At 38.3% G+C, this 26,552-nt stretch overlaps 1 protein-coding gene across 10 annotated transcripts in view; it reads left to right on the forward strand.

The window, feature by feature from the left end:
- agbl5 (AGBL carboxypeptidase 5) overlaps positions 1-26,552 on the forward strand; it is a 131,402-nt gene that overhangs the window by 89,368 nt on the left and 15,482 nt on the right. For 8 of the 10 annotated variants that reach the window (XM_087977072.1, XM_087977071.1, XM_087977073.1 and 5 more), the window contains 3 exons: positions 16,556-16,665; positions 19,645-19,697; positions 25,610-25,761. In XM_087977072.1, the coding sequence (XP_087833198.1) occupies positions 16,556-16,665; positions 19,645-19,697; positions 25,610-25,761 (315 nt within the window). Of the gene's footprint in view, positions 1-16,555; positions 16,666-19,644; positions 19,698-25,609; positions 25,762-26,552 lie in introns of those variants that run through there. The other 2 variants (XM_087977088.1, XM_087977094.1) reach the window with 1 other exon arrangement.

Raw genomic sequence — 26,552 nt, forward strand, 5'->3', positions numbered from 1 at the left:
TTCTAACAGATGCAAGGCTTAACCGACAATCAATTTTTCAATGCATAATTTCAGTTACATCACACTAAATTTTTGCTATAAATTCTGTATGTTAGGATTGAGCCCTCCACTATCACCTGATAAAGGAGCATCGCTCTGAAAGCTAGTGTGCTTCCAATTAAACCTGTTGGACTATAACCTGGTGTTGTGTGATTTTTAACAGTGATGTTATTTGCATATTGTCATGTCAGTGACAGATCATATTTGTTAACTCATCTGGACATCCACTTTGCTGGAGCACCTTCCAAGAAATGGCATGCAAAAGACTTTGCGGCATTGAATAAATAGGATTGAATAAAGCAGTATACAAAGATGTTCTGATGTCTATATTTTTCATATGTTGACTTGTAGTAAAGATGAAGTCTGTCATTTCTTTATATATTGGAGGACACTAGGAGGACTTCATCTACAATTGGCAAAAGATCATCAAGAAGGAACTAAGCTAAAATTTTGCCAACAATGGAGAGCAATGCTATGTCCAGTTGTTGCTATGATTTGACTTAGCTCCTTTCTTGAAGATTGTGATTATCCTGGCAACTCTGTAGTCACCTGGAATGTCTTCATTGTGCCAGAGCTTCACACAAGTATTCAAGAGATCAGCTTTATTGTTTTCATCTGAATTTCCTATAACTAGGGCTTATTGTTTAAAAATAAGAGCCTCTGTTTTTAAGACAGATGAAGATTTTATTCCCATAGAGGGGTCATGTGTTTCTGGAACTCCTCAAAATGTGGTGAAAGCAAAGTCTTTAAATACTTTTTTAGGCAGTAGTAGATAGACTGCTGATCAGGGAATAAAAAGTTATTGAAGACAGCAAGGATGTAGAATAATCAGATCAGCCATGATCTTAATGGCAGAGCAGGTTTAAGGGACCAATATTAGATTGTTTAAGTCCATTGTCTAGTTCTCTAATGAATAGATGTTATTGACCTGACAACAAAATTTAAATACTGCAGAAAAGGTAGCCAAAGTTGAAAACAAAACCCCATAATTCCAAAGCACAGAGAGGGTTTAGAAAATTCAACTCGTTGCTAACAGACATTTTCCAACACAGCCAAAGAAATTTATAGGCCAACATCAGTAAAATCCAAAGATAGAAAGACTCTCTTGAAAGAACTGGTGGAGTGTCTAAGAAGACTCCCCTCAATTCTGGCTGCAAAGAGCCCATTGTAAAGCTGCTCAATCTGTACAAAATTTCTATTGAATTTTGGAAACTTCTGCTGTTTTCTGTTTTTTTTTACATTTCTGTTTTGTCCTTTGGCAGTTATTCATTAGTCTGCCACTCATTGCTCCTCGAAAAGAATAATGTATTTCTTTAACTGTCCCATTCTTGCTTTGGTTTAGCAGCATGAACCATTTTGTCACTTAATCTCTTCCTTCCAGTGATCTTTCATAGGCCTCTCATTTTATTTGTTCTTGCCCGTTTCACTTCCATCAAACCTATTGCATTTCCAACTTTCTCCGTTTTGAAGAAAAGTTATAGACTTGGAATATTGAGTTGCAACTTTGCAGGTATTTGGGGAAGTGTGAAGCCTGGTAATAGGGCAGGGAAAGGCCCATCAGGCAGCGGATCCACCATTTCCTACATCATAGCTTATTACCAACAGTAGAAATCTGTGGCCAAATGAATCACTTAAAAGCCCAGTTAAAAAACATTATGCTCCAAATGCAGGTGATTCTATTTGTCATGACTAGATAGTTATGTCATTATAACAGGTGCTATTTGGCCTATCAAGTCTATGACTGGGAGAGAGAATGTTTTATGTGATAGATAATTAATTGTATTGACAAACATTTTGATCTGAGTTTTCATGCATTAAGTTCACTTACCTTCTCCCATTAGTAATTATGTTGGTGCACTTATTCCCCTCATGAATGAAACCGATTTAGAAAAAGGCGGTGTGGACTTGTTGGGCCGAAGGGCCTGTTTCCACACTGTAAGTAATCTAATCTAATCTAATCTAATCTTGGTAGTTATTGTAGCGTTTCTTGTGTATGTTGTATGCCACTGTGTGTTGATGGTGCAGGGAGTGAATGGTAAAAGTGTTAGATGGAGTGCCAATCAAGCAGTTGCTTTGGTGTTGACCTTATTGAGTATTGTTAAAGCTGAGATTATTCTGAAGAAAAAGTGGGCGGGCACAGTGGTTAGCACTGCTGCCTCACAGCGCCAGAGACCCGGGTTCAATTCCCGCCTCAGGCGACTGACTGTGTGGAGTTTGCACGTTCTCCCCGTGTCTGCGTGGGTTTCCTCCGGGTGCTCCGGTTTCCTCCCACAGTCCAAAGATGTGCAGGTCAGGTGAATTGGCCATGCTAAATTGCCCGTAGTGTTAGGTAAGGGATAAATGTAGGGGTATGGGTGGGTTGCGCTTCGGCGGGGCGGTGTGGACTTGTTGGGCCGAAGGGCTGTTTCCACACTGTAAGTAATCTAATCTAATCTACTCCACCGCGATTTTATGTAGCTCAGGCCTGAATTAGACTCTGAAAATAAATTGCAGTTTTCAAGAAAGAAGCCTAAAGATTGGGTGTACATCAAATTCAAAACTGAATGGTGTTGAATTCCTACTCTCGTGCAAGAGTCTGGACCATGAGTGCAATTAAATTTGGATTTCAGCAGTTCTTTGTGGAAATTTTGCAAGGAATTATGAGGATAAGTCACTTTGTACAGCTTTTCTGTACTACATTGGGTTTGTATCAAAAATTTCATTGGTAAGACATTGATTTCTTGGTCAGCTTTTTCTTTCTACGATTGAGGAAGTAGGGACTTTAACCATCTTGGTCTGCCTTGGAATTGCCAGAATGAAAACTTAGTTTCCTGTACACTGTGATGATTGATTGGAGAGAAGAATCATCAGGGCATCACAAATTATTCATCAAAAGTTATTTGACTTGTGATTGAATTGTGTAATTGCATACAAGCTATTTGTCTGCTTTCTGATTGGATTGGATTTGAGAAGGCAGCGCACAGTAGCGATAGGCATGTGGCAACCACTGACAGGAGTTTGGGTGAAAACAGTTGGTGGTTTCTGGTGTATACAGAGGTTGAGATGACAATTTTGCTGGATTGGGCCAATGTAGAGTTTTATTTTCAAATAAAAGGCACATTCCAGGACATGAAAAATGCACTTTTATGAAGAATAATTAAGCAGGTATGGTGACAAATGGAAAATATAACTGCTATGATTGACTTTGTAATTGTCTTTTTCTGCTCTTAAAGTCTCATGTTCTTAAATTTTGTTTTATGGCAGAGCATGGAAATTCGCAAGTAGTTTATAGAATTTTCCCCAAGTTAATGGAAAACCATTCTTCTCAAGCCCATAGTCTTTTGTCCCACGTTCTAACCACAAATGTGATTCAAATATGCTTTCCGCACAGCTCTCTCCTTCAAATTAGGAATTATTCTTGTCCCTGTTGCATGATCATGGTGTAATAGCCAGAATTGATTGTCACATTTTAACTGCCTGTATTCTAAAATCATCAAATAGCGTAACAGAACATAAATAATGTATGTAAGTAAATGCAGGAAATTAAATGTAAACAGATTAGTTGTATTACGAAGTTTATTTTGTGAAAGTTAAATGAATATCTATAAACACTTTCTCCAAACATGATAAATGCCTGTATTAATATGCTAGTTATGCTAGTGGAGACTAGAGATATTCAAGATGCATTTACAACTTGGCTTAATATTTCCTTAGTCTACTTAGTCATGATTATTGTAAATATATTATACACTTGTGCCAACTGGCCTTTTCCTATTTTTGCATTGTAGTGTGCAATACATTTTAGGCATGAAAGGACTGTTTGTTTCTTTAGCCAATTATTACCATTCTTTTCAGTAAGGTATCTTCACTTTTAAAATGTAATAACCACTATGCTTTTTGGATGTCAAAAAAGGCTGTAGAGATTTACTACTTTCTCCCCATCAACTAAATATTCAAATGGCACTGTGACTTTTTTTTTGCCATGGGCCTGTTTGCCTTTTCAGTTAGATAATCTCATCCCCTATACAGGTTAAGCCTGCATAAGATCACAGCCATATTCCTTCCTGGAAATATCTTTACTTCCATGGACTTGATTTCGGTTCAAGCCTGTGATCAAATTAAATAACTTAAATGCTACTGATGAGAATTCCAGAGACTAATTATGCTGGAATCAAACTGTCCAATGAGTCCATACTGTAGTGCAGCATTTGTTTGATTTAACATGTAAATATAGATTTCTTTCTTCTTTGCACTGGCTTTGATTTTGGTGAAGAAGCAAAAGAAATATCACTGTATATACTCGTGCGTAGGCAGAATTTTTAAGGCTATTTTTAAAGTTTCAATTTAGGGGGTTGACTAATACATGGTCACAAGTTTGAGGGGCTGAAATATGGTTGAAATACCATATTATTAGCAGAAGTCAACTTGATCGCACAACTAATCCTGGGTAAAGAAGAAAGACACAATGAATTACAGTAAAGGGAATTACCAGATAAAAATAAGAGACCGGTATGAACATATAACAAGTCAAAGATTCATTGAAATCTTGCAAAATCAGACTGTTCAACATCATCATGGCCTGGTATAATGGCACACTTAAAATGAAACATTTATTAAATTCTGATTGTGTAAGCATTTTGAACTTTCCTGCCAAATACTTCTGTTTCCCTCCCATTTACTCTTATATGTTATGAACCTCAACAACATTAACAAATTTGTCAAAGAATTAAAGATATACTGGTATGTAGCTAATATATCTCACTTTTATTCAGATATAATGGTCTAATTAAAATGATTAACTTTTTAACGATATTAACACTTGGATGTATAGTGAACAAAGTGCAATAAGTACCGATAGACTCAGTACCGGTCTGAATGAATGAATGAATGAATCAAAACGTGCTGCAGTAAACCAAGTGGGGTAAGTAGAGTTATGAATGAATGAAAACAGTAAACAAAGAGTGAGTAGAATTACTAGTATGAATGAATAAATGCGATTTTGTTTAAGTGAGTTAATGGGAACATGCAGTTTCCTTTGTAAGAGGTTTATAATGCAGGGTTGACGTATACACAGGTTATATAGGAAATCATTTTTTGACCAAAAATCACGGGTCAATTTATACATGAGATTGACCTACGCATGTGAATATATGCCATTTGGATACTCTACAATTGACAGAGGAAACATGATTACATGGTTTGTTTATGCGTTTTGTGAATATACAGATAGGTGTTCTCTGTAGTAATACTTTGTTTTAAAAAAAACTTCCGTGTAGTTTTATCATTTATCTTTTCTATCTGATGTGTAATTTGAATTTGGTTAGTTCCTTCAGAACAGGAAGAAAAACAATTGAAGTAGATTAAACAGATATTTCAAAAACAGGGAATTCCTGTTACAATTACCCATTTCTTTATTTTGATATGCTTTAATCCAAAAAAAAGCATCTTAATAGCTTTTAATTAGCTTTAAGATTACTTTCCCTTAAGTGAAACTTGTTTTTGTCTTTTAGGAAGAAATGCAAGATTTGATCTTTCAAATTAAGATTTTGTTCATAAAAAAGAAACATTGAAAGGACAATTATTATTCCGGATTTTACATGTAACTGCATTGAATACTAAAGAAAGGAATTGCTGATGAATCTAACCATTGGTTAGGCCACAGTCTGAGTACTGCCTGCAACTCAAGTTATGGCAAATGTGTTTTAAGCACAGGAAAGGTAGTGTGTAGATTAATTAAGTATATGCATCGATGTCACGTCATAGTCATGAGCAACGTCAGTTGTCATAGAGTCATACAGTCATATGATTTCAGTTATAGCTGTTTCTGTGCTGTGATAGTCAGAAACTACGAGGAAAGAAAGATTGGCAACAATTTTGGAGGCTGCAGCATCTTCAAGGAAAATGTGGGATTTATGATGAGGTGCAGTTCACATGGATGTGCTGAGGGTGTGTTTTTGTAAAGAAGATGGTTTCTCAGGAGAGTGAACCATTTACAGTATCAGTTAGCATGAGGATCCATTAAGAGCTGAAGAAATAGGGTCAAAACAGACAGAGAGTCTGGTAAAGAGAGGACACAGGGATAGCTGATACAGAGGTGTAGATTTAGAGACAGAACAGGGAGGATGCATGAGGTGTGTTTGACAGTGAGCAAGGGACTCTGGTTCCTTTACTCGAGGAGGCAAGTAGATGCATTGGAGGCAGTTCAGAGGAGGTTTCCTCAATTGATTCCAGAAATAAGAGGTAGTCTTATGAATAGAGGTTGAGCAGTTTAGGCCCATACTCCCCAGAGTTTAGAAGAATGAGAGGAGATCTAATTGAGGTATACAAGATGCTAAAGGGGATCGATGAACTAGACGCAGAGAGGATGTTTCCTCGTGAGGCAATCGAGAATGAGAGGTCATAGTTTTAGGATAAAGGGCAGATTTAAAATTTGTGAAATTCACTACCGGAGAGCGAGGTGGATACTGGAACATTGAGAAAATATAAGGAAAAGATAATGAGATCTTTAAATCAGTAATGGGTTGAAAGATCATGGAGAGTAGGCAGGAAATTGGAGTCGAGGCCCAGGTGAGATTAGCCATGTATTAAAAAGCAGAGCAGACTCAAGTGGCCAAATGATGTACTCCAGTTCCTAATTGTTATATTCCTAGATTAAAGACTGCTCAACAGCATGTCCCAATCTAAGTGACAAGTGTTTATGAACTCCTTGCACTGATTTAGGGGTCGTGCCATTGAAAAGGAAGTTAAACATATAGTTGGTGATAATTAATTTTATTTTGCTTTCTGTGATGATTTTGAAGTCTTAGGCAGTTTTTACAGGGGAATGTGTAGCTCAGTGGCACTTGATATAAACCCAGCTAGATCAAGTGATGAGTAGGCTTGAAGGGCTGAATGGCTCCTTCCGTTGATGTTCCTTACATTTCCAAAAGTGAAGATTGGAGCCATATGAGGGGGATGACCAGATGGTCATGATCAAGGAATCTTTCTGGAGCTGAGGGCATTAAAGGTGGAGGTAAGGGATTGGTTGAATGGAGTGGAAGTATTGTGACAGTTTGAGAGTACAACTCTAAATGATTGGGGTGAGAAATATATTTCTGAGGAATGGCATAGAGGAAGCAAGGTTGGAATGGGTTCTTCAGGTATCGAGACTCTCAAAGAAATGAACTTGTCAATGCTTCAGGCAAGAGGAGTGAAGCTCAGGAGAAGAGTTTATATGGCTGGAGAGTATATAATGGGAAAAAAAGTTGAAACAAGGCTTGTGGAAGCAATATGCAACAAGATTTTGAAGGAGAGATGAGAGAACTTTTAACAAGGCAGTATGTTCTGAGGGCATAAAAGCCAAAGGATGACATATTAACATGGACCAAATTGCCCCCCAATAGTTAAATGTTGCAGGCAATGAAATATTAACAAGTGGTAAGGCACTGCAACCCATGAGCCTGGAGGTCAGTCCAGTTGGGTAAAAACAATGACTGCAGATGCTGGAAACCACATTCTAGGTCAGAGTGGTTCTGGAAAAGCACAGCAGTTCAGGCAGCATCCGAGGAGCAGCAAAATCGATGTTTTGGGCAAAAGCCCTTCATCAGGAATACCAGTCCAGTTATCCAACCTAGAGTCATAGGGCCCAGGACATTATTTGTGAGTAAATGAACATTTTAGACTGGCTATTGAGCATCCAAAGGTGGGCATGCATTTATAGTTGAGAAGATTAGGAAGTAAAGGAGACTGCTGAATTCAACCGTCCAGCAGCATCGCTGACTGTGAAGGATTAGATTAGATTAGATTACTTTACAGTGTGGAAACAGGCCCTTCGGCCCAACAAGTCCACACCGACCCGCCGAAGCGTAACCCACCCATACCCCTACATTTACCCCTTACCTAACACTACGGGCAATTTAGCATGGCCAATTCACCTGACCTGCACATCTTTGGACTGTGGGAGGAAACCGGAGCACCCGGAGGAAACCCACGCAGACACGGATAACGTGGTCCAAAAGAAGGACAATGCAGCTTCAATAGATAATTTGCGACTGTTCAATAAGGAATAGCTGTGTGATTATTCAAGGAAGATCCAAGACTGGGATAACTTCAGAAGATTAATAAACAAGGGAATTGTGGGGCAAGAGGAGCAGAAAGGGAAGTGCTGTGACAGTCAAATGAAGGGCCCATATATAGAGAAAGTCAGCATTGCTAAATTGATGTTTTTTGTTAGAAGGGAAATCAGTAACTTTTCAAACTTTTATTTCATTGCTATCTCTTAATAGTTCCAAGTATGTTTAAGGTTCAAATAGTTAACACAGTAATGGGACAAAAGGCAGACAAGTTGCTAGAACCTGATGGCCTGCATGTAAGGTTATTAAAAGAAGTAGCTACACACAGTGGAGGCAATGTTCTAAAATATTCCAGAACTCACTGGATTCTGGAAGGATTTCAGCAGATTGGAAAACTGCTAAAGTGATGCCACTGTTCAAGAAGGGAAGGAGACAGAAAATGGGAGCTACAAGACAGCCTAGTATCCGTCATTGGAGAAAATGCTGGAGTCCATTATTCAGGAAGAAATAGAGGAACATTTAGTAAAACTTAACCAATCTGAGTTACGATGGTTTTCTGGAAAGGAAGTCAAGTTTGACAAATTTGCTAGAACTATTTAAGAGTATATCAAGTGGATTGATAAAGTGAGCAGATAGATATCATGCATTTGGATTTCCAGAGGGCACTCGATTAAATGCCACTAAAAGGTTATTGCATAAGATAGGAGTTCATGGCATTGGGACTTAGTGTGGATTGTGCATTGGTTAGCATAAAAGGTAGAGTCAGGTTTAAGGAGTCTTTTTCAGGTTGGACAGATGTAACTAGATCCCAAAATATTTAAAATGATACTCATGCCTGGATGAAGGTGGCAGTGTGTAATATATGCAAATTTGCTGGGAGACTGTTGTGATGAGGATATAAGGAATCTGCAGGGAATGTAGGTAGGTTTAGTGTGTGAGCAAAAACTTAGATGGAGTTTACTGAGGGAAAACTTGAAGTAATTTGTTGGGAAGAATTGAAAGGCAGGCTTATTTAAATGGAGACAGAATTAAAAAGAAATGCAGGACAGTGGGATCAGTGTGTTCTTGTGCGTGATATACACAGTTAGCATGTATGTGTAGCAAGTAAGTAGGAAAGCAAGTTAAATTTTGGTCTTTATTTGGCCTTTTTGATCAGAGTACTGTGTGCAAATTTGCTTCTCATTTAAAAAATGATAAACTGGCATTTGAGGTGATGTAAAAGAGATTCACTGGAAAGATTCCTGGCTTGAAGTGGTTGAATGGTCAAAATGCCTAAACATATTAGTCCTTTATTCATTAGAGTTTAGAAGAATGAGGTATAGTCTTAATTAAACATACCTGATTCTGGGCGGTCATGACAGAGTCAATGTTATGAACATGTTTCCACTCATGGGGGAGTCTTGAACTAGTGCAGTTTCAGGATAAGTGGACACAGTCAAAACTGAGCTGTGAAGGAAGTTCTTCTCAGGTATGTTTCCTGATGAAGGGCTTTTGCCCGAAACATTGATTTTGCCTGTCCTCAGATGCTGCCTGAATTGCTGTGCTCTTCCAGCACCACTGATCCAGAATCTGGTTTCCAGCATCTGCAGTCATTGTTTTTACCTTGAGGAGCTGAATGGCAAACTTATCATTCTAATGTTATCCTGCTTCACTTAATCTGCATTTTATATTCCGAACTAAATTGGCTCCCATCAGAGTTTGTTTGGTATTCTCTAAGGGTTAGATGACCATTTTAGGCAGATCAAATTTGAATTTTGGTACTGATGTCAAGCCTGTAATTATTATTATTTTTATTATAATAATTTTTGTTCTGTAATTTTCTCTCATATGTACAGACTTTTGTGAAGGATGTAAAAAGTAAATGTTCTTCTCTCCACTGGACTGTTTTTGTTAAGGAGCTTTCACCCTACATATTTTAAATTGGGTGGTTGGGGAGAGAAGAAGAGAGTAGCAGTATTCAGTTTAGCCCTCCATCTTCAGATGTAGGCCTAAGACTAAAATGAAGATGCATGGGATGAAAGGCAGCCACTCTAGATCCACATCCGTTTATCAGGACATCAACTCACTTGTAATCATGACTAAATTAAAAGTCTCACAACATCAGGTTATAGTCCAACAGGTTTATTCGGAAGCACTAGCTTTCAGAGCGCTACTACCTGATAAACTAGCAGTGCTCTGAAAGCTTGTACTTCCAAATAAACCTGTTAGACTATAACATGGTGTTGTGTGGTTTTCAACTTTGTCCACCCCGGTCCATCAATGTAATCATGACTGTTAGATTCTAATCACCTTCAGATCCTCTCATCTTTTCTATGCACCCTCATCTCATTGAAACTTAAAGAATTGGGAAGTATGAGGATTCATTGTTCCCCCACATGCCAGCATTCATTGCCCATCCCTAAACGTTCAGAGGGAAGTTAAAAGTGAACCATTTTGTGGAAGTCTAGAGTCTCATGTAGGCCTGACCTGGTAAGAACGTCAGATTTCCTTTAATAGTGAACCAACATTTTTTTGAATATTCAGCAATGCTTATATGGTCGCTATTAGACTAGCATTTGTAACTCCAGTTTTTTTTAATTGAATTCAAATTCACCATCTACAATGTTGGGATTTGAACCTATACTTTTAGAATGTTAGCCTTGAGTTCTGGAATACTAGCCCAGAAACCTTACCACTATACCACCATCTTCCCAAACTGAAATCCCCACACGGAAATTATAACATAGAAATAAACTGCTTGCAACAAATCCTTTAGTCTCTCTCCTCCACACGACCCATATTCCATATTCGTCTGTTAGAAACTTTCTTAACTCCTATCTCTCAACCATCCATTTGTAAATGCTAACATGGTTCCTGTTTTAACCACAAACTTTAGTGCTCTCAATCCACTGTATAAAGGATTGTCTGTGTTTTAAAAAAATACATTTAATCTTAGTTCTAAGTCGATCAATCACTGCAAATAATCTGTTTCTGCTACTCTATCCCATTGCTTTTATAATATTGGGCACAATTATCAAATCACCTCTCCTAATGAGAACAACTCCAGTTATTGTCATTTTCAAATTTTTATTTCCTCAAGTAATATCCTAATGCATCTGTGCTGACAGATCTCTGTTGCTTCGACATATATCCTATAGTGTGGAATCTTACTAGGTTCTGTACAGATAAATCATTGCTTCTTGATTCTTGTGTTCTACAGTTCTTCCGTAATACCCAATATTTTGTTAGCTTCCTTGATGGTCTTGTCCATTTGAGATCCTGCTTATGCCTTGTGAATTGAAATGACCAATTTTCTTTGTACTTCAGCATTCTGCTTTATCCAATTTAGATTACAGTTATTTCTACTTGTTACCAAAATGTAGCACTTCAGAACTGGTAGTGAGTTTGAAATTAAATGTAACCAACACTCACTTTCAGTTTCCTTTGATCCACAGAATAACTTACTCTGTAACCTATTTTAATAAGAACATAGGGTAGAAGTAGACCTTTTGACCCTTAGAAACAAAAAAAATTAAAGGCCTGCAGAGGCTGTAAATCAGAAACAAAATCAGAAATTGGTGGAAAAACTGGCAGGCCTGGCAGCATCTGTGGAGAGCTTATGCCCGAAACATCGACTGTCCTGCTCCTCAGATGCTGCCTGCCCTGGCTGTTCTTTTTCCAGCGCAACTGTCTTTAACTCTGATCTCCAGCATCTGCAGTCCTCACTTTTTCTTCTGTGGAGAGAAAGCAGAGTTAATGTTTCATTGATCCTCCTTTAGAACTGTTCTGAAATGTTATCTCTGCTTTCTCTCCACAGATGTTGCCAGACCTGCTGAGATTTTCCACCAATTTCTGTTTTAAGCCCTTTGACTCTGCCTGCCATTTCATCAGATCATGGCTGATCTGATTTTGACCTCTAACTACTTGCCTGACTGTTTCCCAGATGTTTTGTCTCCCATGATAGTGACAAGTTATCTCTCTCTCTCTCTCTCTCTCTGCCTTAAAAATATTCAGTGATCCTTCTTCCACTGCTCTTTGAGGTACAGAATTATGAATCTGTGATAGTAAAAACATTCTTCTGATCTCTGTCTTAATTAGTAGACCCCAAATTTTAAACACTGTGCTCTAGTTCTCGTCTCTTTGCTTTTGCTATACTTTTAACAGGAAGACTGTCTCTTTAGCCATGAGTCCAAATCAATGATGAGTACTGCAAACAAAAGCTGTTCCAGAAGAAAACTTGGGAAGAAACTGCTACCCACTTCTTTATTATACGTACTGTCTCCTTTCTGTTTTAATTTGTTTCAAACCTATTTACTTTATCTTAAAGTTTGTGAGAAGATTTGTAGCTCGAGTGCTTGTTGCTGTGGTTCTGTTCGCCGAGCTGGAAGTTTTTGTTGCAAACGTTTTGTCCCCTGTCTAAGTGACATCCTCAATGCTTGGGAGCCTCCTGTGAAGCACTTCTGTGGTGTTTCCTCTGGCATTTATAGTGGCCTGTCCCTGCCGCTTCCGGTTGTCAGTTTCAGCTGTCTGCTGTAGTGGCCGGTATATTGGGTCCAGGTCTATATGTTTGTTGATGGAGTTTGTGGATGAGTGCCGTGCTTCTAGGAATTCCCTGGCTGTTCTTTGTTTCGCTTGCCCTATAATGGTAGTGTTGTCTAGTCAAATTCATGTTGCTTGTCGTCTGTGTGTGTGGCTACTAGGGATAGCTGGTCGTGTCGTGTCGTTTCGTGGCTAGTTGATGTTCGTGGATGTGGATCGTTAGCTGTCTTCCTGTTTGTCCTATATAGTGTTATACCATAATAGGGCAAGCGAAACAAAGAACAGCCAGGGAATTCCTAGAAGCATGGCACTCATCCACAAACTCCATCAACAAACACATAGACCTGGACCCAATATACCGGCCACTACAGCGGACAGCTGAAATTGACAACCGGAAGCGGCAGGGACAGGCCATTATAAATGCCGGAGGAAACACCACAGAAGCACTTCACAGGAGGCTCCCAAGCACTGAGGATCTCACCTAGACAGGGGACGAAACATTTGCAACAAAAACTTCCAGCTCGGCGAACAGAACCACAGCAACTTTATCTTAAATATTTGTGGGGAGTGGAGCATATTTACCATGACTAGATTTCAAAACATGGAGATGCCGATGTTGGACTGGGGTGGACAAACTTAAAAATCACATAACACCAGGTTATAGTCCAACAGGTTTATTTGGAAGCGCTAGCTTTCGGCGCACTGCTCCTTTGTCAGGTAGCTAGTGCAGCAGAATCATAGGACGTAGAATTTATAGCAGAAGATCACAGTGTCATATAACCAATGCGATATATTGAACAAACCTAGATTGCTGTTAAGTCTTTCATCTTTTAGAATGGGTTGCAGGTTTCGATTCATTAATATGCAAATCCCAGAACTTCTTTCGAGTCACATTCATGAGATAACTCAAAATTTTATTTTAAAATAAAATGATATCCTCACTCAGGCAATATATTAAAGGTGTGAGGTTACAGTCTGTATGTATTCCAATCTTGAGTCAGACTGGTTCTGTTTCCAAAGTAGGAATTTATAAAATTTATAAATGTATTGACTGCCTACAGGTCATGTGCATTTTAAACAAAGCAGAATGTATCTGCAAATGCAATTCTGCAAATGCAAATTCACCCCATAGATTTATATGTATGTGTGTGTCCAAAACCTGGTTTTGTGTGATTTTTAACTTTAGATTTCAAAATACTTCATTGGATGTAAAATGCCTTTGTGGCATCTGGTGACCATAGAATGCTCTATAACTGCAAGTTGCCTTTTTTCACTGGTACATATTTATTTTAAAACTTAGAATTTTCCTTTTAGGAAGTATCTTGTTAGTCTGGCTTTCAGTTTCTCTTTGCCAGCTCATTTTTTTTTTCTCTAATGTTTGCTGTAATCAAGTGTCGAGCTCTTGTTCATAGATCATAGAATCATAGAATCCCTACAGTGTGGAAACAGGCCATTTGGCCCAACAAATCCACATTGACCTTCCAAAGAGTAATCCACCCAGACTCATTCCCCTACTCTAATACTCCTGACCAATGCACCTCACCTACACATCCATGTTGTGTGAAATTTTCCCTTTCTATTTGAATCTTAACTCTTGTCTGATTCTTTGTCTTGAAATTTAATTCATCTTCATTGCTTCCTTCGTATTTGCTCTTCCTGAAGGCAGGTTCTTGGCTCTGTGTCTGCTAATGCTCTATCCTGAGCACATTCATTGGCTGTTTTTGTCGCCTTTCACTCTTCGCAGTAGGATAAGGAAGCAACTCTCAAAGTCAATTTCAACCAAATGGATTTTGAACCCTTGATGATGACATTCACATGAAATATATGCTAACAGTTAACTAACTGAGCTAACCAGCTCCCTTAGTTCATCTCACTAGTCTAGTAATTGGATTAGTACCACTTTCAACTCATAATTAACATCTCTAATAAATCTAGTAATGTGTAATTACATTTGGCAATGTCTCTACCCATGAATATAACCATATGAGGAAGTTATCCTATATACAATTTAGCAAATCCTCTTACTAATTTTCCCTAGCCTCATATCATGTTTTAAACAATCATAATTATTTCAGTTTATCCTTTGACAATCCGTTGCATTTAGTGTGTTGATTTTTAATTCAGAATTTAAATTTATGTTACAAATGATCCACAACTACATTTTAGTATCACTGTGGTGTGATCCTAGAATATGCAAAGCACAAATGAATCATCAACAAACTCTGTGATGGTGGTCACTTTTTGTGTTTCTTCAAAGACAGATATCTGGATTTTTTTTTTGATTTACTGGGTTGTCACATGTACCTAAGTGCAGTGAAAGTTTTGTTTTGCATGCGGTACAGGCAGATCATAACATACAAGGACATACAGATCATAGGGTGATCCAACAGAGTGAGGCATACAGCGTTATAGCTGAAGAAGAGGTATACTTCTAGTAGTTTTAATCTGAGCTTACCAAGTGTGAATTGCAGCATGCTTTTTAAGTTTAACCTGCACGTATATCACTTAAATTGAAACCAAAATGGTGTCTTTCTCTATCTTAATTGCACTTGAAGTATCATTATTCCTTATGCTTTTCTATGTCTCATGATTTGGTATGGAATGTTGATTTGTGGAGATGCCCCTGCACTAATTTTAGCTGTAAGATAATTTGTAGGAGTTTCTGGATATGCAATCTTACTTAGTCTTATGGAAGTGAAGTGTGATTAGTGAAAAATGCCCATTCTATATTATGAAATCCCTTTATAAGGTAAAGTGTGGGAATCTTGAGGCATTTGCTTCCTATTGTCCTTTGGATGAGGCAGTGAGGCGGTTTACCAGGATATTTTTTTTCCACTGAAAAAGATAATCTTCCCTTGTAAGATAAACTGTTTGAGGAAGATCAATGAAGAAAAGTAACTTATTCAGCAAAGGTCGAATACTCCCTATTCTTTAACTGATTAATTTTCACATCTTTGACTTCTTCAACAGCCTGATGTCCTAAATTTTCTGTTTCACTTTAGTATTTAAAGGGTGGCAGTTAAATAAGAAAGGTTTCAATGTCTGTTCTGCAAATGTTTTTCTTTTTTTAAAAATATGTCCATGAATCTAATTTATGTATAATTTTTGTAACATTTCAATGATCTCTATCTATTAGACTATGCTTAGTCCCTTTGACCTGAGTAGAGTATCAAACTAATCATGAAAGACTGTAAATTTTCTGGGCTGTGTCACAGCAAGACTGTCGATACTTTCTAATCAACTTGTTCAGAGATGTTATAACACGCCTTTGGAGCAGGAGGGACTTGAGCCTGGACCTCCTGGTCTAGAGTAAGGGACACTGCCATAGCAGCACAAGAGTCCTCTTATCAAAACTGTAGTGCTAAGTTGCATCCTTTTTGAAGCATTATTAGCTTTCATTGCATTTTACATAGATTGTAAACATTGGAGAGTGTATGTTCTCTCTTTATATTTTATGGATGAACACTTTCTTTCCTGTTTCTTTTGTTTCCCTGATACTTTCATGGTGGTCTGGCAACTGGGCTTTTGCTATGCTGCTCAGAACCAATAGTTAAGTGTATATATGACAAGAGCTGGGAATCATTTCCATACTAATCTATGCCGTAAGTAGTTAGTGATTTTGTTTCCTGTTTGGACAGACATCTTTGAGTTCAAACAGGAAAATGGTTTGTTCAGTTTGCAACTAACATATTTGCTGAATGGAATTACCAATGTTGTGCAAATAATTAACATCATCTTCAGGGTAGCCATTAGCAAGTTAACTTTTTCAATTGAAAATGCTGACCATTTCTGAAAAGTATTGTTTTTCAGGATTTGGGAAGCCCAAGAATTACGAGCCATGTTCATTTCTTGAAATTTATTCTCTTAAGTCTGAAGGGTAATCTAAATGCATGGAACGAAAAAGCTGGTGAAGATGTTAAAGTCTGCATTATATTTGATGTGTATGTTTTCAATTGTTCACATTTTAGGGTTCAAAGGTCTGTCTGGTGCAATTAAAAATGGCATTTCTCATGAAATATTAGAACATGCTCAGCCACCGGAAAATAGTTCAGATGTTGGAAGGAAGATTCATTTGCAGGTAAACAGCAACTATTTTTTAAGTTCGCTGAATAATGAGAAAAAAAACTTGGATATGTTTGAAGATAGAACCTAAAAATCAGATTTTTGTTCAAAGTAATTTCTGATAGAAAAGCTTTGTTTCTGACTTAACATCACAATGGTGGAATGTATTTGGATTCAGAGTGTAAGTATTGCTTTTGCTTACAAATCCAATTATCTTGAGAATTTACTTATTTTATCATTAAATCATTTTGTGAAGAAAACTGATGCAAAATGTTTGTTACATCTGTATTTTTTTCTGCTTTCCAGTTCCTTTCATATTAGTCCTAACCCTTCTTATAAACATTTTAAAAAGTTAAAAAGATACAGATTTTTTTTGATATTTTATTTGACGTTTCTATTCTTTGTCCCCGCCACTAAGGCTTTTTTCTAGATTCATCTTGCCATTCTTTAGTTTTCCAGTCCTGCAACCTTAACTTTGACTCCACAACTTACCTCTCAATCTGATTCTTGTGTTGTGGTTGCTACTTTTAATTTGTTCTTATTTCGTTGCTGCCATGTAGGGTTTTGATAAAAATAAATAGAGGCCTAGAAATTCAATTTTCGTGGAATTATTGAGAAAAGACTTAGTGCAGTCTGCCAATGCCTTATTAGTCTCGGCTAGATGTTTCCTCGGTAGCTAAAACCTGAGAGGTAGCAGACTGCTGAACTCCCATTGGAATACCAAGTGGGAATGATGAGCAGCATTGAGAGCTTGCTACAGATTATATAATATTAGTGTGGGTCTGGACAGTGCTGCACGCTGGCTGTAGCACGAACAAGGGCACTTGATATAGTGGTTTGCATGGAAGCTAGCATGGAAGGATGGTAGGTTTTCATCTGATGAATGGATTAGTGGTGCTGGAAGAGCACAGCAGTTCAGGCAGCATCCAAGGAGCAGCGAAATCAACATTTCGGACAAAAGCCCTTTTTACCTCTTCCATCTGATGAAGCAATGTCATCCACTTAGCATTCCTAGACTGACTGTAAGACAGAGGGCCAGAGTGATGTGCTACATTGGAAACCTGAGTAAACACAGGCACCAAGAACCTAAATGGCAGTGATGAATTTCTTTCTCAATAGTGTTAGCTACGTTAGAAACTGCCAGAACTTTAAGCCAATGTTTCATCATCATGGGTGGCACTGTCACATCATTCTTCATGTTGGACAGTTTAGTCTTCATGCTTTGCAAGAAGCCATTGCACAAGTTGAAGCCAAACTCCACAATGCACTGAAATATTGTTTACAATCAGTCTGGCAGTCATTCTAGGCATTCCTTTGAAGTCATGGTGGCTCAGTGGTTAGCACTGCAGCCTCACAGTACCAGGGACCCAGGTTCGATTCCAGCCTCAGACAACTGTCTGTGTGGAGTTTGCACGTTCTCCCCGTGTCTGCGTGGGTTTCCTCTGGGTGCTCTGGTTTCCTCCCACAATCCCAAAGATGTGCAGGTTAGGTGAATTGGCCATGCTAGATTGCCCCTAGTGTTAGGTGTATTAGTTAGAGGGGAATAGGTCTGGGTGAGTTACTCTTCAGAGGGTTGGTGTGGACGTATTGGGCCAAATGACTTGTTTCCACACTGTAGGGAATCTAATCTAATCTAAACCTTGAGTCCTCTGCAGGATATCTGATGTTCTAGTTCTCTGGCAAACTAGAATCTCTGATGTCCCAATAATTGCCATACCCTGCACATATTCCATCAACTAATCATGTGAAGACATCTCCTCCAACCCCCTCTAAAGTAAACAGGGGTCTCTCTTTCAGCTCAGGGCAGAATGAGTGATGTCCAGACATGTTTTGCTCCAGAGGGAGCAATGTGTACGGGCATATACTGAACCCCTAGAAATGACTAGTGACAGTCTCCTGTTTTTTTTAAAGAAAATTGCTGAATATTTGTGTATTGTGGTTAAATGAGGATTACAATAATTGTGAGAGTAAGTGGACCAAAGAGAGCAAGGGAGGAGTGTAATGCACAGAATTTGAGTTTTATTGTTGTCCACGATGAAAGAAATGAGGTTACTGTGTGTTCCTGCTGTCAGTGTCGATACGTCCCACTTTAAATTACTGCAGTAGCAAATTTTTGTGATTATAAAGATTATTTTGTTATCACACACTTGGGCTGGAAGGTTAAAATATAACCTCTTAAACACACTATCAAATGCATGAAGATTAGATATAGATGCAAAAGGAAGCAATACGATTATGATCTGGACATATTTTAGTCTATTTCACAACAGTGTTTCTTAGATAAATTGATGCTTTAACTGGCATGGAGAACTTGTAAAAGCAGAGAATTCCCATTTAAGCTATGAGGATTCTTGAAGTTGAAATTGTCAGACAGTCATCCCCAGGTGAACTTGAAGTTGGAAGAGATTGGGGCTAATTTCTTCTCCCACTTTCATGGCATAGCCATGTATTACCTCGGCTGCATTGTTGTCTTGCAGCTGGTTTGATGGTTTCAACTGATCTTTCAGATAGTGTCTGCCATAATTATTCTGTCTCAGACCAAAGCCTGTTATTAATTTTGAAAGCAGGTAACAAACCTGGATGACTTAGCCATGTTACAAGTTCAAAGGTGTTTTCCAAATAAGTTGGTCTATTAGGTTAAGTCGCCTTAAAAGAAAACAACCTGTGTTGTGCCTTTTCACAATCTGGCAGCCATATTGCACAACTGATTGGAGAGATGATGGCTGACTTTAAATGGAGTCCGTGAAATACTGTCTCCTTCCATGAAGCCAGTGACGAGTGTGGATATTGCTGGCTGCTCCCTTAAACTTGCAACAGCAATAGAAACACATGAGCATTTGAATGTAGCTTGCATCATGACCCTGTGTACCTTTTTTGGACCTTTGAACCTTGTTTTTAAAAAAAGGCATAATCTTTTTTGTAGACTAACGTCTGACTGTTATATTTGCTCATGACCCCAATTTTTTTTGTCTTATGATTTCATTTTGTTCCCTAGAATCCATTGAAGAAAAACAAATTAAAATTAAGGACATCTTTAGATATTACCAGGTAGTAGAACATTTCTTGTTTTTGTTAACCAGTTCATTATCTCTCAAAACCAGTCCTCTCCCCACACTAATTAATAGCTGTTTGTACAAATCAAGGTGTGTCAATCAGCATATCAGCTTTTGTTACAATTGTGTTCAGTTGCATCCTAAATAATTACACTCAAGGTGCCTTTCAGTAATACAAATGTATTGGGCTGGATTTTGTAACTAGAATGACGAACATGAGAGTTATAAAATTAGAAGCAACATGGCAAAATATTACAACAGAGTAAATTTGACAACAACTTCTTTGCTGCACAAACCATAATTAAATGCACAAATCCAGAAGGTCCTGTCAGAAATAATCCACTCCTCCACAGGATGTATCCTTTTCGATTCTCAGTAATAGATTTGGCTTTGAGATTAATGCAATGATGTGAGTGTTCGTCATTTGCTCATGAGTTTTGCTGTAAAGCCAAGAAAACAGCTTGTACATTGAGGAGTAAATGAGTTTGTAATGGTATTTTAAACAATAATTCCCATTGAACAACATCGCTGGATATGAACATTATTTTTAATCAAGTATTGAGCCTCATTCCCCTAAAAGTAATAAAGATGAAGAATTTTTAAAAATGGCATAGCTTTTATTTCCTCTTCAATCTTTCTTCAGTCTTCTATATTTATTCTGTATTTCCCAATCTAATTTTATTTATTTCCCAATCTTCTGAGCTTTATTTAAATCTAATTTATATTTCATGGTTTATATTTCCTGACTTTGAACTTATGTGCCCTGTGAGGTTCTTCACTCTCATTGGTTTAAAAACCTTGCTGTTACTTAACCTCCTTACAAACAACCTGGCTGCCATATGTGGAGACTGTATTGGATCAGACCTAGATTTGCAGTAAGTCTCTGTCTGAACCCTACAAAACATTGTGGCAGCTTTTAGTGAGTTCAAAGCAAGTGTCATTTCTTCATCACTGATAGGAAAATCCAAGCTATCACATATATGTTAGCATCATTAATGCATCAAACATTTGATGCCACAAAAAGTAAAGAAACAGAAATATACAGTTGAAATACTCTGAAAATATTGTTTTTGGATACACATGTAGATTTATGTAAGTTAAAACAGTGAGAAGATTTTTCAAAATTGCATGTGTTATTCTTCTGGAAGGTCTGAGTCATTTTGTACTGAACTGTGCATTATGTTGTGAAATTATACTGCTTATGTTTACAGTTCTGATTATGGGCTTTACCGAAAACTTTAAATACCTTTTCCATTTGCATATTCTGATTGCCTGTTAATTTTTGCAATTTCTATTTCTGCGATTTTCAGCTTTTCCTTTCTTGATTTTATTTGTGCAGTGTGATGCATTGACATGTTCAGAAAAAAATGCCACTTTTCTTTTACAGTGAAGCCCAAGATTTTCTTATGACATACTACATGTGAACTACACACAAGCATAGAGATTGCTAGAGTGCAAAATCAGTTCCATCAGGAGTGACATCAGCCATGGTGGCAGTTGAATGAAATTATTAACTAGTGATCAGAATGAAAATCCATCAATTCATCTACAAAAAGGGGCAGAGGTTGTGATCAAAAATTGTTGAACTCAATATTTAGTTTGAAAAGCTGTCAAATGCGTAACTGAAAGTGGTGCTGTTCTTCAAGCTTATGTTGAATTTCATTGGAACATTATAAAAGGCCAAGAACAGAATAATCAGGGTGGGTGCAAAACAGAGAATTAAAATGATAGGTGACCATAAGCTTGGAATTATAGGCCGACACTCCCTGGGTTATGAATGGGTTCCGTTTGAAGTCTGTTTGCAAGTTGATTTGTTCGCAAGTCGGAATACAATGCAGGACAAAATAAAGGAGCTGTGTGTAAGTACAGGAAATGGTGTAAGTCGGGACTTTAAAATTACACCCCTGTGTGAGACCATGTTTGTAAGTACAAGCTTTTGTAAGTTAGACGTTTGTAAATTGGGGACCCCCTGTTTGTGGACTGAAAGAAGACATTCTGCAAAACAATGGTTAAATCTGCATTTGGCCACTCCGGAGTAGAGGATACTGCATCATGAGCTGTAAATATGGAAAGGCAGACAGATGGGGTCAAGATTAGGGGAATGGAATTTATGGTGGGGACCAGGAAGAATACTATCTGCTTTCACAGCTGTGTAAGTTTCTGCTCATCCAGTACTGGATAACTGACTAGCAATCTGACAATTTCTAGACTGTAGAGAGTGGTGGTAAGATAAAGTTGGGTGCCATCAGCATATACGTGGAAACCTACACTGTTTGTTTGGATGACATTCCCAAAGAGCAGTATATGGTTAGGAAATGGGAAGGGGCCAAGGGTAGAGACTCGGGGACAAGTCATTACAGAATCACCAGATTATTTCCATAATAAAGGAGCCAGACAAGTTTAGTCCTATTCAAGTGGACAATAGTAGAACTAGATTGAAGGAGAATGGTATGCTTGACTGTGTTAAAAGCCGTAGACAAGTCAAGAAAGGTGAGAAGGGATAGTTTACCTCCTTCATCATTATGTAGGATATCATTTGTGATTTTAAAGCCATGTTAGTTCTGATTGGAGTGCCATGAAATGTAGACAGAAATTTGAGAGGTGACAACACCTTCAAAGACCTTGGAGAGGAAATGAGTGTTGGTGATGGGGAGGCAGTAAGCAAAGGACAGAGAGGGTTAGAGTTTTATTTTAGGGAGATCCAGAAATTAGACTTGCTGCAACTCAGCAAAGCTTATTGGCCGCATCTCCAAAACCTACATCTTCTGTTACGTGGAAAGACAAAAGCATGAGTTGCATGGGAAAAGCATCAGTACCCAATTCTTCTCCCAAGTCACATGCCATTCTGACTTGACCATGTGTAATTGTTCCTGTATTATTGCCTGGTGGAAATTCTGCAATTCCCTATAACAGCTTTTTGGTATCACCTTCATCAAACAATCCGCAGCAATCCAAGAAGAACCATTTGCAGTTTCTCAAGGGAAGTACTGCTGAAGTGTAACCTGCTAAAACCATGCAACTCCCAACAAAGAATGCTATTCAATTTCCAGTAATATGTCCAGTAGTTTTGGCTTGTAGGAATTTTTGAAATTGAATGAGAAGAATTTCAGCCCTTGGGGAGGTCTATTCCACTGGGTTATGTCAATGAACCAAGATGGCTGATCAATGATCACCAATATCCTAGCATACTGAGAAAGTTTACTTGCTACATAAGTTTTAGGGTAAGGCATGTCATGTAAAGCTTCCAAAATCTCAAAGAAATCCAACTTGCCCCCCCTTCTCCCCACAGTGAATCCTCATGAACTGATTGTTGGACAGCTACTGAAATTAGATTTGAACCTTAGCGGGCAGCACACACCTGGATTATGCGACGTAGTGAACAGTTCTGCCATTCTCCTGGCTATAGTGTGGATGTGCCATTCTGTATGCCATAGAATGGTTCTGCCAGTGAGAGATTTGCAGAGTCATTTGTATCTATTTACCACTCCATAACTCAATCATAATATAGAATAAGCAATGGATAATGGAATATTTTCTTATACTTGACTTCCAGTAATGCATTCAAGCAGCTATCATTCCAATTAACTAGACAATAGAATCTACTCTATAAACGATTTGGATGTGAACATAGGAAGTATAGTTCATAAGTTTGCAGATAACACCAAAATTTGAGGTGTAGTGGACAGCGAAGAAGGTTACCTCAGATTACAATGGAATCTTGATCAGACGGGCCAATGGAATCTTGATCAGACGGGCCAATGGAATCTTGATCAGACGGGCCAATGGGCTGAGGATTGGCAGGTAGAGTTTAACTTAAATAAATGTGATGTGCTGCATTTTGGAAAATAAAATCAGAGCAGAACTTATATACTTAATGATAAGGTCCTGGGGAGTGTTGCTAAACATAGAGACCTTAGAATGCAAGTTCACAGCTCCTTGAAAGTAGAGTCACAGGTAGATAGCATAGTGAAGAAGGTGTTTGGTATGCTTTCCTTTCTTGGTCAGAGCATTGGGTTTAGGAGTTGGGAAGTCATGTTGCAGCTGTACAGGACATTGGTTAGGTCATTTTCAGAATATTGCATGCAATTCTGGTCTCCTTCCTATCGGAAGGATGTTGTGAAACTTGAAAGGGTTCAGAAAAGATTTACAAGAATGTTGCCAGGGTTGGAGGATTTGAGGTATAGGAAGAAGCTGAATAGACTGGGGCTGTTTTCCCTGGAGTGCAGGAGGCTGAGAGGTGACCTTACAGAGGTTTATAAAATCGTGAGGGGCATGGATAGGATAAATAGACAACGTCTTTTCCCTGGAATAGGGGAGTCCAGAACTAGAGGACATAGGTTTCATGTGAGAGGGGAAAGATATAAAAGCGACTGAAGGGGCAACTTCTTCACACAAACAGTGGTACATGTATGGAATGAGCTGCCAGAGGAAGTGGTGGATGCTGGTACAATTACAGTATTTAAAAGGCATCTGGATGGGCATATGAATAGGAAGGGTTTAGAGGGATATGGGCCAAGTGCTGGCAAATGGGACTAGATTAGGTTAGGATATCTGGTTGGCATGGACAAGTTGGACCGAAGGTTCTGTTTCCGTGCTGTACATCTCTATTTCTCTACTTCAACAGCTTTGTCATGATGAAAAACAACTTGGAGACAGCTTAAGTCACGAGCAGCCTTGATGTTCCAGACATCCAGTCCAGTGTCACCTAGCAACCTTTTCATCACTAACTACTTAATGTCCTTGGTTAGTGCAGCCTTGATAAGAGAAATGCCTCTTTTGTCAAAAATTAAACTGCAGGGGGAGATTCTCAGTTGCAGGATGGTGTAGGACAAAGCCCTTCCCTTAATTTTTACCACAAATTTCATTTGTTGTATTGAAAACACATCTATCACAATATAATGTATTCTCTTCAAACCTTCCCCCAACCTCCCAAACCCAACCGCTCCCACCCCAACTATTCACACCTGATTTAGATAAGGCCTTAATCACCTTCTCCCCAGAGCTGCTTGCTCACAAGGATCAAAGATAGGCTTTTCTGATTTTGAAAAGACAATCACCCAGGTAATAAAATCCTGTGAAAGGAAAAGTAAACCACTCTGGGTACCTCTCTCTCTCTCTCTCTCTCTCCCCTCCCTCCACCCCCGCAAAAAAAGCGATTGTTGCTCTGTGACATCGCTACCTCTAGAATGGAACCTGCCTCCTTCACCCACTTCATACTTTTTGAGTGTGGTCATGTTATAAACACATGGGTTGTCAGGACCTGCATCCCAACTGATCTTTGCATCTATTGGAGCTGAGTTGTAACAGGAGGGAGGAAAGGTTAAGACAAGGTGGCTCTCATCCATCCTGAAAAACTTTCTCATTATTTCTGTTGCTCATACCCTTGGCTTGGAGCAGGCTGAATTCGCATGCCTTATACCTGTTAGCTCATGGATATATCCTGTACCTTCTGCTTGTTTTCTCTGATCAGTGACATCTGTGATTCTATGGGTGCACACCAATCACAATTTTAATTATCATAGATTTTATACCTAGCTAATCTTAAAAATAAAATGGATAAATAGAGACCAAGTACTAAGGATTCTGGAAATCTGAAAGAGAAGCAAAGTCCTAAAAAAAACCTCAGCAGATCTAAAACTTAGCATCTTTGGAGAAAGAAACACTTCTAACATTTTGAGTTCACTATGACTTGAGATCCAAAGAAGTCATATCTGTCTCCAAACATGAACTCTATTTCTTTCACCACACATGCAACCAAACATGCTGAGTTTTTTCTAAAGTCAAAAACCACACAACACCAGGTCATCATCCAACAGGTTACAAAAAAGCCTTTGTAGCAACCAAATGCATGTTTCTCCCAGTATGTCATGTCACAAATGTTGGCTTGTGTTTTCTCTTCATTCATAGTTCTGAACAACAGCTGAGACCCAGTAGAATCCCCGTGAGAAAAAGTGATGTGCTTACATCCCAGGGAAATCTGCGACTAACCACCGACAAAGTCAGTCAGAACCCTGGGTTGAAAAGCGTGCAGCCGAATGTTCAAGAAGAACCAAGTGGATGTAAGTGCATGATTCATTATTTGAATTGGAATTAACAGAAGTAGCTCCAGACCTGAACTGGATGCCGTTATCTTTTTTTGTGTAACTTTGAAAAGTTACCCTTAACTCCTACATGCTGCTTTCTAATCAGTTTTGAATCTAATTTGTAGTTCTTACTGTGAATAGCATTGAATAATCTTCCCTTGTAATCTGATGTATGAAATCTTGTCAAAGGTCTTAAAATCCATGTATGTTCATTACATTTAATCTACTCAAAGACTTGTTTGGCACTGATGTCCCTCTTAATATCTCTGCTACTTTCAATTCTAGTCGTCTTCTCAATTTAAAAAATTGCCCTTCTATAGATGTTAATTTAAATAGTGTGTAGTTGCATGGATTATCCATATCTCTCTGTTTAAAAAATTGCTTCTTACTTTCGTATATACTTGCATGGTACGCCCCCACATTTAGGTTGTCCACCTTATCTGGTTCTTTGCTCATAACTAGATCTAACAACACCTCTATCCTATGTCAAACTAATGACTGAGGAAAGGATTGCCCAGTAGTTTAGGTATTCGTTTAATTTTTCTTCATTTAACTGATCCCTCTTTATCCCAATTAAAAAGTGGATATATAAAATTTTCCGTGCCTTTCTGAAACTCCGCTCTCTAATCTGATTTCAGAATTCCACTTATTTCCTTACATAATTTGCAGGTTAGCAGAGCCATCTGACTAACGTAGCACACCCTTTGTCTTTGTGCTTCAGTCTCATTGACTCTGCACCCCACTTCCTGCCCTATCATCATATCTGA

Source organism: Chiloscyllium plagiosum, unplaced genomic scaffold (assembly GCF_037043375.1).
Source record: "Chiloscyllium plagiosum isolate Xiang-an unplaced genomic scaffold, Cpla_swu_hap1 HiC_scaffold_3, whole genome shotgun sequence".
Classification (NCBI taxonomy): Eukaryota; Metazoa; Chordata; class Chondrichthyes; order Orectolobiformes; family Hemiscylliidae; genus Chiloscyllium; species Chiloscyllium plagiosum.